This window comes from Tachypleus tridentatus, chromosome 13, assembly GCF_004210375.1.
Source record: "Tachypleus tridentatus isolate NWPU-2018 chromosome 13, ASM421037v1, whole genome shotgun sequence".
In the NCBI taxonomy this organism is placed as follows: Eukaryota; Metazoa; Arthropoda; class Merostomata; order Xiphosura; family Limulidae; genus Tachypleus; species Tachypleus tridentatus.
In genome coordinates, this window is record NC_134837.1 from 218,427,684 (window position 1) to 218,445,395 (window position 17,712).

The 17,712-nt window shown below is 33.6% G+C and overlaps 1 protein-coding gene across 4 annotated transcripts in view; it reads left to right on the forward strand.

The window, feature by feature from the left end:
• The window catches only part of kcc (solute carrier family 12 member kcc), a 144,881-nt gene that overhangs the window by 20,884 nt on the left and 106,285 nt on the right, over positions 1-17,712 (forward strand). For all 4 annotated transcript variants that reach the window (XR_013021595.1, XM_076482126.1, XM_076482127.1 and 1 more), the window contains 3 exons: positions 3,662-3,716; positions 5,350-5,480; positions 13,837-14,072. Coding sequence is in view for 3 of the 4 variants with exons in the window: in XM_076482126.1 (XP_076338241.1) it covers positions 3,662-3,716; positions 5,350-5,480; positions 13,837-14,072 (422 nt within the window). In the remaining variant the exon portion in view is untranslated. The remainder of the gene's footprint in view (positions 1-3,661; positions 3,717-5,349; positions 5,481-13,836; positions 14,073-17,712) is intronic.

Here is a 17,712-nt window from a genome sequence, read left to right on the forward strand (position 1 = left end):
CGTGACATCATGCTCCACTTGGCCATCATTGGCTGCGGCTAATCATGTCACATCACTTGGCCTTAATATCTATGCTACAGGGAACTTCGTGCACTTAGCACTCGACTTGTGACTGTAGTAATCGTGCATCGTTTTTTATTTTTTCCTAATTTTTCAATCCCTTCGTACTAGCTATGTTGAGTAAAAACAGAAAGTGATCGGATGAATACATACAATATGGATTCACATGTATAACAGAACATGAAGGGAGTCAGCGTCCTCATTGCATGATTTGCAATGCCAAGTTGAGCAATTCTAGCCTAGCACTGGCAAAACTAAGAGAACACTCCCTAAAGCTGCATGGACATGGGAAATACAAGAACACAACGCTTGCTAAATTCAAGGTAACGAGAGCCAGGTTCAATAAAAAGGCTACTTTGCCTGTCCTTGGCTTTGTACCTATTGACAAACCGATTCTCACAGCATCGTACAAAGTTGCGTACCTGATCATAAAGCAGGGCAAACCACACACCATTGGTGAAGCACTGGTAAAACTAGCTGCATTGAAGATGACGAATATCATGTTGGGAAAAGCTGCTGAAAATAAGTTATCCCAAATTTCTCTTTCAAATGACACCATCAGCAGCAGAATAGATGACATGAGCAATGACATCTTGGCTCAAGTAGTTGCAGATCTGATTTCAAGCCCAGCAAAATTCAGCTTTCAACTCGACGAGACCACTGACATTTCCAATCTAAGCCAGCTTGTTGTATTCATGCGCTATGTGAAGAACGACGAGATAAAAGAAGATTTTTTATTTTGTAAGCCTCTTACAACAACAACTAAGGCATTTGATGTGAAGAAACTTGGGGATGACTTCTTCAGAGAGAACAATCTTTCATGGGATATGGTTTCTGCAGTTTGTTCAGATAGAGCTCCAGTCATGCTGGGACAAAACTCTGGTTTTGGTATAGTGGTGAAAGCCGATGCACCACACATCATTGTAATGTACTGTGTTCTGCACAGGCATGCATTGGCAACAAACACCTTGCATTCAAAACTAGCAGAAGTATTAAAAATTGTAGTGAAATGTATGAACTTTGTGCAAAATAGTGCCCTGAAGCACCACATCTTCAAAGAGCTGTTTTTAGCACTGTTTTTGCGTGAGCACCAACATTGTCATGCAGATTGCTTCTTATTTTAGCATACATGGGCGATATCTTCAATGCTCTCTGTTATCTCAATCAACAGATGCAGGGCGGTGGAGTCAACATCATTGAAGTGGAAGAAAAAGCTACCGTTATGGATAGATGAACAGAGAATGATAACTTCGCAAACTTTCCTCTGCTGGATGACTGTGTAAGTAAGATCGAAGATGCGTCTGAAATCGGAGACATTTCTGTACCCGGGGAACTGAAGCAAGCAATTGCCATGCACTTAGATGAGTTCACGAAGTCTCTTGATGGATACTTCCCCACCAGAGAGTCATATCCAGCATGGGTGAGACAGCCATTCACATTTAGTGTTGTGACAGCAGATGTCAATTATGAATACCTCGACGAAATCATAGAACTTCTGCAGAGCTAGGTTCAACAGCAACTTTTCAGAACAACAACGTTTTGGTGTCACCAAATCGTAGCATACCCTCTTATTGCTAAGAAAACCCTTGAGATACTCATACCGTTTGTTACAACGTATCTTTGCGAGCAATCCTTTTCAAAGATGGTAGATGTAAAAACAAAAAAAAGGAACAGACTTTGTTGCAAAAATGATATGAGAGTAGCATTTGCCAAGGTAAAGCCACACATTTCTGAACTTGTCTCTGAAAGGCAACAGCAAAAGTCACATTGATTTGCAGTAAATATTCATTGAGTTATATTTTTGTGTGAAATTCATGTTTTGTTGGTTTTGTTCTTTGAACACAGTAATGTTGTGTGCAACTGATGCATGGTTTATTTTGTGCACTAATAAAATATCTACTTATGTTTTGAATTTGAAAAAATCTCATTTTATTTTTCCAATTATGAAGGGTTCAGTGAATGCAAGTACGAAACTTCTGGGGCTCAGTACCTCCACCAAGGTTAAGAACCACTGACTTAAAGTGAGATGGTTTACACTATAAAAACATCTTTATGGTACTGGTTGTCTGAACATTAAGTTCCATGATCAGCCAGTCAGTTTCTTTGATTACTATGATGTGTCTTGTTCACAGACTGGGGGTATAAGATTCTTTCTGGTATGCTAAATTTGAAGTAAAGATGGTAGGAACCCCTACACACACACACACACACACACACACACACACACACACACACACACACACACACATCAGTTCTCAGTATCCTGGGTTTTGGATTGTAGTTAGATTGCCAGTAGTGTGATTCTCTTTCCTACCCCCACATGGATTGGATTTAGGATTTAGCCAGTTAGAAACAAATGCCAAAGATATTAGCAAGTCAGGATGTGAAATTTCAGACTCTTTGGTTTTTATTAAGATAATCCTATATTTATTCATCTCCCATTGACATGCTTCTCCTATTTATTCGGTTTTCCAGAAATGCCTATAATTCTTTCTGGCGTTGCTATTGGACATGTTTATAACTAATAGAAATTGCATTTTCTACACTATTTAGATTTTGTTTTTTATTTTGTATTTGTAACATTCACTAAGTGTGATTTTTGTAGTTAATTTTAGGGTAGAGAAAGAGTTACAAATTTCTGTGAAACAAATCTTTTTATTTTCATATAAAGTGTTCTAGAGGTTATGCAACTGAAAGATGAAGTATTTTCATTCTTATCATGAAAATCACCTTTCACATAGACTGACTGAGTAAAGAATTTCTAAATTCTGAGATACATATTTAGTCTATTTTATTAAGAATTCTGATTTTTAGTGTAAACTGATTTCATGTTTACTAAAAATAAGAGAAATTTAATGAAGATACACTTGGTAAAATTAGAACAAAAGTAAGCATTATTCTCCAGTATAACAGCAGTCAAGAACTCCATGCACACAGATTTAAACACAAAAATAGATGAGACATTGATATTAACAATTCCATTAACAATTGTGAACACCTCAATCAGATCATATCAAAGTTATACTTAGTTTATATGCAAAAACGGCTCGTTTGGGTTGAGAAAATATTTTACATGGAAAAATATTTTCTCAACCCAAACAAGCCGTTTTTGCATACAAATTTCTCAACAAGTGGGTTTCTCGACATCACTGATTATACTTAGTTTAATTTCAGTGAATATTTACTTTGTATATATTTTTTTCTCTCAAATAGCAGTTGCTCCTTATAAAATAGGCTCACAATCTCTTTGAAAGAATTTGATGATGAATGAAAAAATAATGTTTTTAATTGGTGTAGTCAAATCTGTTTGTTCTTGTCTTTTCTGCATATGGATGACAAAATTAGTACAGAACACAGAATATTTGTTAAGTGATCCTTTTTAATAATAAATGTTATTACTATGTCATTAACATATTTTTTTTTATGATGTAGTGGTTTTATGTCATTTCTTATAAGCTTTAAGACAATTCATAGCAAAGGGTCATTTTTGTTCTTATATTTGTGTTCCACTTGGATGTGAAGGTGTTGAGTAAGAATTGTTTAATAGTTGTTCATTTTTGAAATGGTGGTTGAGAAAAATGTATTTTGTTCTTATTCTTAGACATTTGCCACCTGCATCTCTCTAAGTGCTATTGCCACTAATGGAATAGTTCCTGGTGAGTTATGTAATTCAAAGATATCTTTTATGTTTGTAGAAGTAATCATGGAAATCTATCAGCATAAATGGTGTATGTGAAAAATGTCTTTACCCCAAATGTCTTATAAATGTGTGTGTGTGTATGTGTTTTACATTGAAATTGTGATTAGAAAATATTAATTGACTTACTCAGTGTTTTGTTTTTAATTTTTTTAATTCATTTGCATTATCTCCAAAATGAGAAGTAACAAAAACTTAAATTGAATCAAAGTGCACAAATACAGTTGTCTAAAAATGTTTCAAGAGATGCTCTATAACTACATAGTAAATCATTTAATCTTGTTTATTACATATAGATGAAGCTGTTTGTTATGTACAGTTACAGACAGTAATTACAAATGTAAAATGATAAGAGACAAACTTTTTAAGAATTGTAATTTTTTGAATGAGTAATTTTTCCTGTATTTTGACTTGTTCGTTACAGTTTCTTTTTTCTGAGCATGCCACAAGTTATTAGTAAGTTTACATTCAAAATTTAGACTGCTTTCTTTTCGTGGTATAAGAATAAATTAAATTTAGCATGCAATTCATAATTCAGGTTTTAATAGTATGTAAGTTTTACATTCATATATTTATATGGCAATATTAAAATAAATAATAAATTTCCACTAGTATGAGAATTGTGAATGTTTTCTTTCTAAGCATCTCCTTGTTTCTGATCTATTTACACCCTTCCAATAAGTACAAAATTTAATATAAATTACTCATTATAATGTTGTCATTGCACAAGTAAAGCATAAATTTATAGCACTCAATCATACTTGGTTACAGAGCCATCAGTTGAAAATAAGACTCCTTTTGCTGTGCCCACCTGTCGCATTATTTCTTTCACAGATTGGTGGCGGTGCTTACTGATGTTTAATACTATGTTGTTTATAACCAATACGAAGCTAAGGTTTTAATCAATCAAATGACATTTTGTTGCCTTGTTTTCTGTACAGTCGCTTCTAGTTCAAATTTTATTCTCACAAGAAATGCATAAATGAGCTTAGCTGAATTTTAATGGATCTTGTCATGATATAGAAAGCTAGAAAAATTGGGATAGTTATAAGAAATTGTCTGTATTTTACACATGATTGTTTTGTGTTTTTTGGTGTATTATTTAATTAACCCTTTCATATTGGGTCATGGGTCGACCCATGGGTCTACACTTGGAGCAGTCAATATTTTGACTTCGTTTATTCATAGAGAAATTTTTATTGAAAATATTTCATTAAAAAAATGATGTTTGTTTACAAATGACTTAATAATAATGACTGAAAGTTGACAAAATTTCATAAAGATGCACAAAACATTTTAGAAAATATAGCATGAAAACCACTGGGGTCGTGAACTCAGTCAAATCGACCGATCCTGTAATGAGACAGTTAATAATGATGTAGTCAAACATTTTAAGACTGATTGTGTGACATACTATCATATGGTTATAATTAAAATTGAATGAGTTGCATAAGCATTGTGACAAATTGTAAATTCTTAATTAATTGTATAATTTAATATTCATGTATAAATGTAAATGGCATACCAAGTGACTTCTTTGACTGATTATTCACTTTTAGGACTGAAATGGATTTTTTTTTTTTTTTCAATAGCTGGAGGTGCTTACTTTATGATATCGAGAGCACTTGGTCCTGAGTTTGGTGGAGCTGTGGGAATATTATTTTATTTAGCAACCTCTGTTGCTGGAGCAATGTACATCACTGGAGCTGTAGAGATTTTACTGGTAAGTAAATACAAAATGAACATTATTGCTAGAGGTATTTCTAGTAAGCAGATATAAAACTTGCATCACTACAACTGTGTAAATAATTCAGGTAAATAAATGTCAGATTTAAATTGCTAGAGTTAGGGACATCTTTATGGTAAATAAATACATAAAATGTAAACTGCTAGAGTTTTGGAAATCTTTCTGTAAAGTGAACATAGAATGTACATTAGAAGAGCTGTGAAGCTTTTTCTGATAAGCAAATATATAAGGTATAAATTACTAGAGCTGTGGAGTTCTTTTTGTTAAGTAAATATATCATGGGTAGGATTGCAAGGAATTGCACAAAATTCTTATAGAACTTTTAGGCAAAAAGTATCTTAATTCAACTGCCATAATTTTCATAGCCTTCGATCTTGTTTGATTATCAAGTCATCAAATAGAAAATCAGATTCCTCTTGTCACATCCTCTTTTTTTCAGGATTTAAAAATTTTCTCTGATGTTTAATACCATATTGTTTGTAACCAATAGAAAGCCAAGGTTTTCATTTATCAAATGACATATTATATTACATTGTTTTCTCAACAAGGAATTGTAATTTCATCTGTTAGTATGAGCTTTGTTCCCATAGGAAAGGTAATGACTAGCTAAGATAAACTTGTAACAGCTTTTCTGTCAGTGAAAAAGCCAGAAAAATTCTGGTAGTTAAGGGAAATTATCTGCTATTTGCATGTGTTATTCATTGCACTACTACCAGTAGTATAAAAAAGCAGGATTAAATGTCATTGACAATGGACAGCAAAAAAAGTGATGATGAGCTGGTAAGTACTTTATTACTTTTAAAACTAAAATGTCTTTAGGTTTGTTATGGTCAGATTAGGTAAAATAAATATTAATGATAATAATTATAATTAATATGTTTCATGATGCATGCAAATGAGCAGTTTATGGGTAATGTAATTTGATAGCATAATACAAGCTCCATGTTTCCTAAGCTATTTACAAGTTATAATGGTGCAAACTGTAGTAATTAGACATGGTTCAAAGTAAAATAAAACAATTAAATATAAATTCAAATATAAATACATGTATACTGTTACAAGTTTAAAGCTACAAAGGATAAATGAATGTAGTTCCAGGTTACACCTGTCAAGGTGGATTCGTCTACATGGTGAGGGGACCTCCCAGAGAAGGTTCTATAATTTCAGTTTACCTCCTCTGGGATCTAAACATCCACCCACATGTTTGCTGTGAGTGGCATTTCATGAAGGTGAGAAAAGGATCCTGGTGGTTTAGGGGTCCAAACCTAACACACCACTTTAGTTTTGGGATGTCCCCCACCCTGAGTCAGTTGGCTGTTCCACATGGGCTAGGGTCAACTGAGTACCAGTGTTAGACGTTCTCAGTGGGTGTTGTGGGCGTTGTTTCTGATGCTGGTGTTCTGGTGTAGTGCTCACAAAACCCTGGCATTGCTACATTGTTCTTGTTTGGCATTGTAGTGCATCCCTTTGTAGGGCTTTCGGGGTGAGAGGGGTCAGTGGGCACTGAAATGTATTGTCTTTATTATGGATAAATTAAAAAAAAAAAAAAACAGATTATCAGAAAACGGCCATGCATGGACAACTCTGTTGTACATTAAGGATTTGATTGATTCTTACCATCCTATATGTCTCTCCTTACAGGAAATATTTCTGAAACCTGCTGATGCAGTCTCCCTTCAGCAGTTTTCTTTGTACAAAAATGGCATGTCGTGTAATAGATGAGCGCATGTAGGTATGGCACTGCTGGTTGATCAGCATCTTCCCATTCTGCCATTTCCACTCAATACACACTTGGAGGCCATTACCCATTCTTATTCCCATGAGTCATATTATGATTGTTGTTCTCTCTACCTTTCTCTCCCAGAAAGACCTATGATCAATCAGACCTTGAATGTTCATTAAACAGTTGCTGTCTTCCTTTTTAATCATAGGGGACTTTAATGGACATAATCCCTTCTCAGGTAGTACTGATATTGATGGGAATGGTTGTTCCATAGAGCATTGCTCTAAGATCACAACCTTTCTCTTTCCAGCACTGGTTCTTGTACTCATTTTCATGCACCTCATCAGTCTTTTACTGCTATTAATCTCTATCTGCTTCCTTTCACTTTTTTTTTTGGAGGGTTCATGGTAACACACAGGGTGGTGATCATTTTCTTATCATTTTGAGAGAGACTGGCTAATGTCAATGTCACCTGACCCACGTGCCTCGATAGAACTTGGACCAGGCTAACTGGCCCTTTTTCACTGTTCTCTCAGAACTTGGTATCTGAAAGCCATTGATATACAACTGCGTGGCAGAAGTGACTGCTTGTATTATTCAGGCATCTGCTCAGTGTATTCCTAAAACTTCAACACATTTTTACCAGTATCCTTGTTCATGGTGTAGTCCTACCAGCCACATGGCACTGAAGGCTTTTCACCATGCTTGACAGGTCAGACGTCAAAGTCAGAAGGAATCCTGGATTTAAGTACATACCTTGCATCTCTTCTACCACCAGTTCCGAAGTCATATGGGACAAGGTTTAAAAGGTACGTGGACAGTATACTTCTGCCTCCCTTTTGATCTTGCTCTCTAATGGCCAAGAAGTTGCTGATGCCAAGAGCATTGCTGATATTCTTGGTGAAAGGTTTTCTCTTACATCTAGCACTTCTGCTTTGTGCCCCACCTTCTTAGCCATCAAGACATGGGCAGAGCTATCACGTCTTTTCTTTTGGGCTGATCATATCTATGACTATCATTGCCCCTTTATGTTGGTGCAATGTTGGTGGTACATCAGTCCAACCTAATGATATTCTCTTAGAGATGCTGCTCCATCTCTCTCTTGCCTCTTTTACCACTCATCTGGTTGTTTTTAACCAGATCGGGCAGGAAAATGTTTATTCTGACGCTTGGCACCATGCTTTTGTTCTTCCTTTTCCTAAGCTGGGAAGGATCCCAAAATTCCTTCAAATTACTGTTCAATTGTTTTGATGAGCTGTCTCTGTAAGACCTTAGAGAGGATGGTTAATCGTCGTTTTGTTTGGTTCCTCAAATTAAACAACTTTCTCTCGTCCATCCAGTGTGGGTTCTGCAGACAGCACTCCACCATGGACCACTTAATTTGACTTGATCAGAGAAACCTTTCTCAAGCAACAACATCTTGTATCTATATTTTTTACCTTGAGGAGGCTTATGATACTATGTGGAAGTATGGCATACTGCTTAACCTCCACTCATACAGGTTGCATGGCCATTTGACCATTCTTATTAAAATTTTTTAATCCACCAGCAATTTCAAATCCATGTGAGTTTGACACTTTCCCACAGGAACTGTCTCGAGTGTCACACTTTTCAATATAAAGGTTAATGCCATCAGTGGACAACTTCCCCATACAGTCGTAAATAGTCTCTATGTCAACAACTTCCACATCTCGTGTCAGTCATCAAGCAAGAGGTTTATTGAATTCAGTCATTTACTGACGTGGACCACAGATTTTCTTGCTTTAAAACCATTTGAATGCACTTCTGCTGCCAACAGGGTATTCACTCTGATCCTGAGCTCTGTCTTTGAGAAGATAAGCTTTTTCTGGTCCTCAAGGCAAAGTTCTTGGGGTTTATCTTTGACTGTAAGCTAACATTTATACCACACATCAAGCAGCTATGGGTCAAATGTACAAGAGCACTGAATATTCTCCATGTCCTCTCTTCTACCACTTGGGGAAGGTATCAATGTTCTATGCAAAAGATATATTGTGCTTTTATTTGATTGTAACAAGACTATAGATCACTGGTCTGCTGCTCTACCAGGACCTCAGCCTGAAAGATGCTGTACCCGTTCATTATCGGGGACTTTGGCTCTGCACTGGGGCTTTCCACACTTCCCCAGTTCAGAGCTTATACATAGTCTTATGAACCTCCTTTGCACCTCTGCTGTTTGCAACTGTCATTACTGTATGCTTCAAAACTTTGTTCCTAACCAGAACATCCCACCTGGGGTTGTATTTACCATCTTGCAGTTGGATGAATTGGGTCTTTCCTTTTATGCATTACTGTGTCCACTGGTTAATCCAAATGTGACCTATCTTTAAGTCATCTGTGAAAAGCAGATAATCCCAAATGGAAATACTGTCTTTTATTTGCTGAACATTTTTCAAATCATCATTCCATTCCTATTTATACAGATGGTTTGAAATCAGGTGACTCTGTGGGCTCTGCCATGGTTTGTTGTGGTTTGGTGGTTGTGCACAGAATCCCCTCTACAGCTTCTGTGCTCATTGCTGAACTGTACACCACTTCTTTTGTCCTAGATCACATAGAAACAAAGCAGTACTCAAACTGCACTATTTATACTGACTCGCTTAGTTCTCTACTGGCCCTGGAATCGCTTCACGTTAGCTCTCACCCTGTTCTTGCCAATATTCAAAACCAACTGGCCCATCCAGTTTTTCTGGATACCAGGCCAGGTTGGTATTCGCAAGAATGGGCTCACCGAAACCACAGGTAAATCTCTCTGCTCAGGCATTATCACTGCTGTGTCTATTCCATACATGTACTATGGTCCTGTATTCAAGTCTCGGCTCCATGCAACATGATAACAAGTTTTTCCAAATAAAACCCTCTATTGGACTATGGCTGTCTTACTTCCATAAGGATCAGAAAGAGGAAGTTGTCCTAACTAGACCAAGCATTGGTCACACTTTTTTAAACTCATTGTTTTCTTTTGTCTGGGACTGATGCATTAATGTGTTGTCTGTGTGACACTCGGGTCACAATAAACCTCATTTTACTGTCTTGTCGTCATTATGTCTCTCAATGACGGTACAATTCTAGACATGTTTTGTCCCAAGGTTTATCCTTAACGTTAGACAGTGTTATTGGCAATGGTGACACTGTCCACCTTACAAATGTTTTTAGTTTTTTAAAGGCCAGTAATCTTTTGAATGCTATTTAAGCTTTTAATTTATAAATTAGACCTTTTTTAATGTGATTCCTTTTTATGAATTAAAGTACATCTAGTTCAGTTTGAAATTAGAAAATGGCTGTAACATCAAATAACTTGAAACTAGCACTGGAAAGACCAACTTCAGGTGACTGACACTGGTGTTTGAACTGACCTGTTAGTCATCCTGGCAAGTTATGATAATTAAAATTATGCTACAGAAAGTCCTTTATAACTTGTATTACTGTAGTTTCTCTCTTACCGCTGTAAACTAGATATAAAAATTGGATTTAATGCTGTTTATTTTTAATTCAAAAATTAAACTTTGTTTTGTTTCACCTTGATTCCTTTTTACTGGATGTTTGGTGTAGATGGCCTAGTTGCTTTGTGCCATAAAACTCCAAACCAACCATTGTTCCTTTTGGCCTTTATATCCAGGTGCAGTTGATGATTTGGGTCAATCCTTGGATAACATTGCTGTATCCACTGGTCAGCCTATCCCTCTAAGGTTTATTACCATCCCCAAGTGTGGCCTTCCTTTTAGTCATCTGGAGAAGGAAGATACTTCTGATTGGAAGTATCACCTTCTATTTGCCAAACATCTTTCGACCCATCCTTCCACTCCCATTTATGTGGATGGTTCAAAATCAGGTGACTCTGTGGGATTTGCCATGGTTTTTGTGGCTTAGTGGCTACACACAAAATCTCCTCCACAGTTTGTGTTCATTGCCAAATTATGCCATTTCTCTTACCCTGGATCACATAGAAGCTTGCAATACACAAACTGTACTATTTTTACTGACTCTCTTAGCTCTCTACTGGCCCTGGAACTGCTTTAAGTTTGTTCTTAGCATATTCTTGTCAATATTGAAAACCAACTAGCTCATTTCTCTCTATCTACTTCTATCCAGTTTTTCTGGATATCAGGCTCGATCAGTATTCACAGCTAAGTCTGTCTGCTCTGGTGCTATCACAACCGTACCTGTTCCAGACATGGACTACGGTCCTGTATTCAAGGCATGGCTTTATGACAATTAGCAATCAAATTGGAGTGAGCAACATGATAAGCTTTTTCAGGTCAAACCTTCTACAGCTCTTTGGCTGTTTTGCTTCTGTAATTATCAAAAGGAGGAAATTGTCCTGGCTAGGCTACACATTAGTTTTTTATCTCATTGTTTCTTTTATCTAGGACTGATGTACCAATGTGTGGTTCATGTGATACTTGAGTCATAATAGCCCATCTTTTACTCTCATGCTGTTGTTACATCCTTGAGCAATGACATCATTTTAGACACATTTTTACCATGGGTTCACTCTTGATGTTGGACAGTGTTATTGACGATGGTGACACTGTCCACCTCAGTTGCATTTTTTAATTTTTAAGGGCCATTGGTCTTTTCAACTCAGTTAAAGTTTTTAATTCAAAAATCAGACTTTGTTTTGTTTTAACATGATTGCTTTTTATGTATTTTAATAATCTTTCTTTTATTTTTACTTTTTTACCATTTGTTTGGCACAGATAGTTGCTTTATGCCAGTAAATGTCAACAAAAAAAAGGGGGTAATTCAGAGTCATTTCTTTTTCTTGATGTTATTATGTGAGTCAAATTGCCTAATCTTTTGTAGAGATAGGGGAGACAAAAGTTTTACTTATAAAAAAAAAAAGGGAGGTATTTAGGTTTTGAGACTGTGTGAAGGAAATATGAAATTTTGTAGATGAAGAAAATATTTTTTGATCTTAACATGAAAATCACTTTGGAAATGGACTAGAATAAATAAAAAAATCAGTATATTCACAAACAAATCTTTTTTAGTTTATTAAAATACCTTTCTAAAGAAATGTTTTTTGTTGTTTTTTTGTTTGTGAAAGAATTAATTTTTGCTGAAAGTATGCCAAATTTTGTGAAGATATACATACTATACTAAAAGTTAGTAAGATCAAAATTAAAAAGATTTTAAATAAGTACAGAGAGATCACTTGGTTAGTCAGAATCAGATTGATCATGCTTGTATTTAGAGAGTTAAACAGTGAAGATTAAACTCAAACAACATTTCAAAACATTTACTATTGACAGCTGTGGCTGTAAATTTAGAAAAATGAATAAAAAAAATCATATGTCAGATTTGAAAGAAAATCTGCTCAAAATGACCCATTTGTAATTCTTATCCCTTTGCCAGCCTACAACTGACATGGCTTAGCATGTTGCATCTACACCTTTTTAAGAAATTAAATAAGGTTACAATTCTAGGAGTATTGAAGAGTTGATTTGATTTTTTTACATTTTTATATAAGCTAAAAAAAATCATTCTAGTAAAAATTATGTTGTTATTACCTTTTGAAGTTAGCTTTTTTACAAATATGTGGTGTTTCTTATATGAAATGTACATTACTTCTTTTGTGGGGATATTTCTGATAAATACGTATATATAAAATACTCTCCACTTTGATTGTGCAGAGCTTTCTGGTAAATACTCCAGTGGGACATTGGTAAATTTATGGACTTGCATTGCTAAAATCAAAGGTTGGATTCACTTTGGTGAACATGGCAGATGGCCCGATGTGGCTTTTATTCTAAAATAAACTTTTTTGTAAGTAAGTATAAAATGTATACTACTACAACTGGTGAGGTCTTTCTCACAAATCTAAAATGTACATTACATCAATGTTGAAGATATTTGTGACAAGTTAATATATAAAAAGTACATTACCACTGCTGTGGAAACTTTCTGGTTAGTACATATAAAATATATGTCCATAGGACTGTGGAGGTAATTCAGAAACGTAAATGTAAAATGTATATCACTAGAGTTGTGGATATATCACTTGTAAGCACATATAAAATTCATGTTACTAGTACTGTAGATGTTTATTAAACATGTAAATATGATGTGTACATCACAAGAGCTGTAATCGTACTTCTGTTTTATGATCGTGAAATGTACATTACTATCATTGGAGCTTTAACTGTTTTTCTGAATAATACTAAGTTAAAAGCTGTACATCTAGAGCTGTGAGATTATTCTACTTGTAACTAACTAAATTATTAATCATTACACTTGTGAAAATAATAATCAGGTGATGTACATTAAATGTATACATTTTTTTTGTTATGTAGCTTTGTTGTGACTTGCATCTCTTCAGCTGTTGAAAATCTTCATTTAAATAATACTGAATACTGGAATTGGGCTTGTAGACATTTTTTATAGTAAAGTGACCATAAGTGATTACTTTAAATGAATCATATTCTAGAGCTGTTGAAATTTTACTAAAGTTATCCTGGATTAATAATAATTGTAATTAAAATTGTAGTAATTATTGCCATCTTTGCTAACATGAGGTAATATATCTTATTTGAGTTGTTAAAACTATGTAATTGAACTTTATATTAAAATGCTTTTTTTGTGTTCTAGGTATATTTGGTGCCCAAGTTGTCTTTGTTTGGGGACTTCCGTCAGGATCCTCAGATAATGTATCATAATTTCCGTGTGTATGGAACCATTCTTCTTATCTTAATGGGCATTATTGTCTACATTGGAGTGGCATTTATCAGCAAGTTTGCACCCGTAGCTCTCTTCTGTGTTATTGTCTCGATCCTCTGTGTGTACATTGGCATATTTGTAAACATATATGGGAGAAAAAATTTCAAGTATGGTTTTTCATTCCTTAAAAGTTTAAAGTATTTACAATATTAGTATATGTAAAATTAAACACTGAATGTGCATATGTTTGTGCAAGTGAGTGAGTGAGGTTTGGTTTATTTAATAAAATTTATGAGCCAAGAACTTGATATGTGATGTCATTTAGAGTAACATGTATGGTATGATTTAAATTTGGATTATGTAGAATTTTAATAATTTGGATTTATTTATTACAAAAATGTTTTATTTCTTGGTTTTTATTTATTCATATAATTGTGATTTGGTTTTAGTCTAGTTTTGTGTTTTGGCCGGTTGTTATTAACACATTGTTTTAGATGTGTAGTCTTTACATAGTTTATTTATATAATTGCTGTTAGATTTTAGTCTTGGTTTTGTACACTAAAGGTTTTAAATCCTTAGTTGTCAATGTATGCTTTAGATTATATAGCCTTACTCTTATTTTTCAGTTAACAGTTGTCAATTTTTAATTTACATTATGTAGCCTTATCATGGTTTTAGTTTTCCAGTAACTGTTGTAAGGCTTTAATTTAGATTCTGTAACTTTTCCTAGGATATTTAGGTAATGATAGTTTTTCTTTCTTTGTAGCAGATTTGTGCTATTTTCATAAGATACATAGCCCTCTTTATTACAGTAATTAATGTATGTTTCCTATTTCATGTTTATTTTGCTAGAGAAACACAAAAATGCTCATTTACATTAACTGTTTCATTACAGATATATCAAAGTGTAATTTTATGATTTTCTAAAGACTTACATTTCAAGTTTAATTAACCCTCTTGTAATGGGCATCTTTACTGTGCATGTCACGAGGTTTATAGTGAGTTAAATTTCATATTTAACTCTTTAGTATAGGGTTGGTCTCGGAGACTGACCTCACAACCATTTTATGCTTGTTATAATTTTTATTCTAAAACTTTAAAATTAATAAGCTTATGGTCACAAAATTTGGTATATTATCAGTAAACATTTCAAGGCTTTCATACACAAAATATCAGATTTTGTATTAACCCTTAAGATTTGTTAAATGATGTTCTTCTCATGCCATTATTTTTACATGTTGCATATCTGTCATACAAAGTAATTAAGATTAAAAATACTTTTTTCACCAGAAAATTTTAAAATTTCACATACAAAACACTTTGTATCTGGATACTTTTATAAAATGTCTTATGAAAAAAATTTATTTTCACTGATCTCATAACCATCAAATCAGGAAATGAATATAAATTATGGATTTTTCATTCGAAAATGACTACAGATTACAAAACAAACATAAATGTTCAGAATAAATAGTTTAAATTTTATAACATTATTAATTTCATTATAATGACTTTTCAGCTGTGCCTGGTTAACTATACAAATGTAACAGTGACAAGGCACACATACACTCATGTTACACTATCCAGTAATATAAAACTGACTTTTAGTTTTTACAGAATGGCCTATCTTGGCAGTGTATTAGTGGACAAGTATTTGGTAAAATACTGTCACATTTCAGTTATTATAAGTTGTATGTATGCGTATAGATTATTACTATTTACAAGCAGGTTCTTAAATTTGTTTTTCTTAATATGTAGAACAGTAAATAAAGAAATAAAATGAACAGTTATCTCTTCCAGTTATGACCTTTGTAGTCATTTCTGCTTGTCTTAGCTTGCTAAGCTTTAAGAAATTTTGCATCTGGAGGTTGTGAAACCATTTTTTTAGATTCTATATTAAAATACATATGAATAATCAAAAAGTCTTAAATTACTTAATTGATACCATAAAATTCCATTATAATTTATCAAATGTAATAACTGATCTGTATTTGAATCTAAAGAAACATGAAATTATGAAGACTAAGAACTCAATTACTTGCTCAAGGGTTTGTTCTGAAAGAAACATAGGATGCCTTTATATTTAAAAATGGATGAGAAAATCATGAAGAAGACGTATTGAGCTTCTGATTCGGTTATTCACATGTCATATATAGTAGTAGGTATATATAAGGGACCATTTCCAGAAATGGAAAGATGTGAACAAAGGTCACTGTGTTTGATTCACTAAATATAGTCATAGCTCAGCAAGTAGAAAAGATAAAAGGTTTTTATTTTATATTCTAGCTTGTCAACATCATTAATTTGATTTTATAATTTGTACAAAAATAGTGGGCCTAAAGCAAGAGAACAAGATGAAGTATAAGTACTAAATTTCGTATTTTCATTTACTGTTAGAAAAGTAACTAAAACTTGAAAATTAGAAGCTTATTAGATTATTAGTTTATAATAATAAAAATATTTCTCCACTAAGTATGCTACAGGTTTACTGTGTGATTTTCAGCCTGTATCACAGGGTTATTAGAAAGCAATAAAATAGATTAATTAGATAGGAACAGATGTATACTGTTACATGCTTTACTTTTTCTCAATAAAAAAAATGTTAACTTTCTATTACAATCTGTAGTCACTCTAGAAAGAAAAAAGGGGGTAAGTTTGATATTTTTTGTGGGTGGTTTAACAAGGTCAGTTAAATCAACTGAGTCTGTATGGAGTAATGGTAAAGAGAAAACAAACACAACAGATATAACATTTTGCAGAAAAGAAACAATAATATTTGTTTAGGGGGTTATGCAAATGAAATTTGAAAACTGAAGATAAAAAAAGTATTTTTAATTTTAACATGAAAATCACATTGCACTCAGACTAACACTAACTCAATGTATAAACAGACAAATATTTAATAAAAGTACTTCATTAAATATATATTTTTTGTGTACAAAGACATAATACTTATTAAAAGCTTGCCAAGTTTTGTGAAGATAAATTTGCCACATATAAGCCTAGGAGTATGGATAATTTCATTGTTACATGTTTGTTACAAGATTGGTCAAAATAATGAGCCCATGTCAAAAGAGTTAAATATAAAATGATTACATAGCTTTTTAATTTTTATTTTTGACCTTGCATATTTGAGAAATTATTGGGTAGTGTTAAAATTAGTAATTTAATAAAACAAGTTATGTAAAGTAGGATTCATATTTCTATTGGTAGAAATGTGAAAATCAAAATTTCAGCCTTCCAGCTGAAATTTTCCCCAAAACAGGAAGTAAATCAGGAAATTTGAGGTGTGGTACAGGGTATTCTTTAATATTTTTTTATTCTTGGTCATGTTCATGATCTTGCTGATTGTGTTCCTGAATTTTGCTTCTCATTGAATGGTAGACAAGGTCAAAACCTTATAAACATCAGATTTCAAACATTTATACACCATAGTATCCTGAATAACTCATTGGAGGGGCTCAAGTGGGTATTTGGCAGTTGTAATATGTGGTTCAGCAGCCATCACATTTCACATGAAGATGAACATTTGGTTCAACTATCAAATTTGAGTGAGCTCTTTACAATAAAGAATTCTGTACATTTAAATAAAATAGTTTTTACCCAATCTTTTATAATTACAGTATGTCTATTTCAAACTTCACAGAGGAGCTCACTCACTTTAACATGCTGAAGCATGATATTGCACAGTTCCAGTTTTCTAATTCTGTTGTAAATAAAATATATGCTACTATTATTTCTGAAAGGAAATATTGCATGGTAAAATTCATCCCAGATTCCATTAAGTACTGAAATATTAAAAAAAAT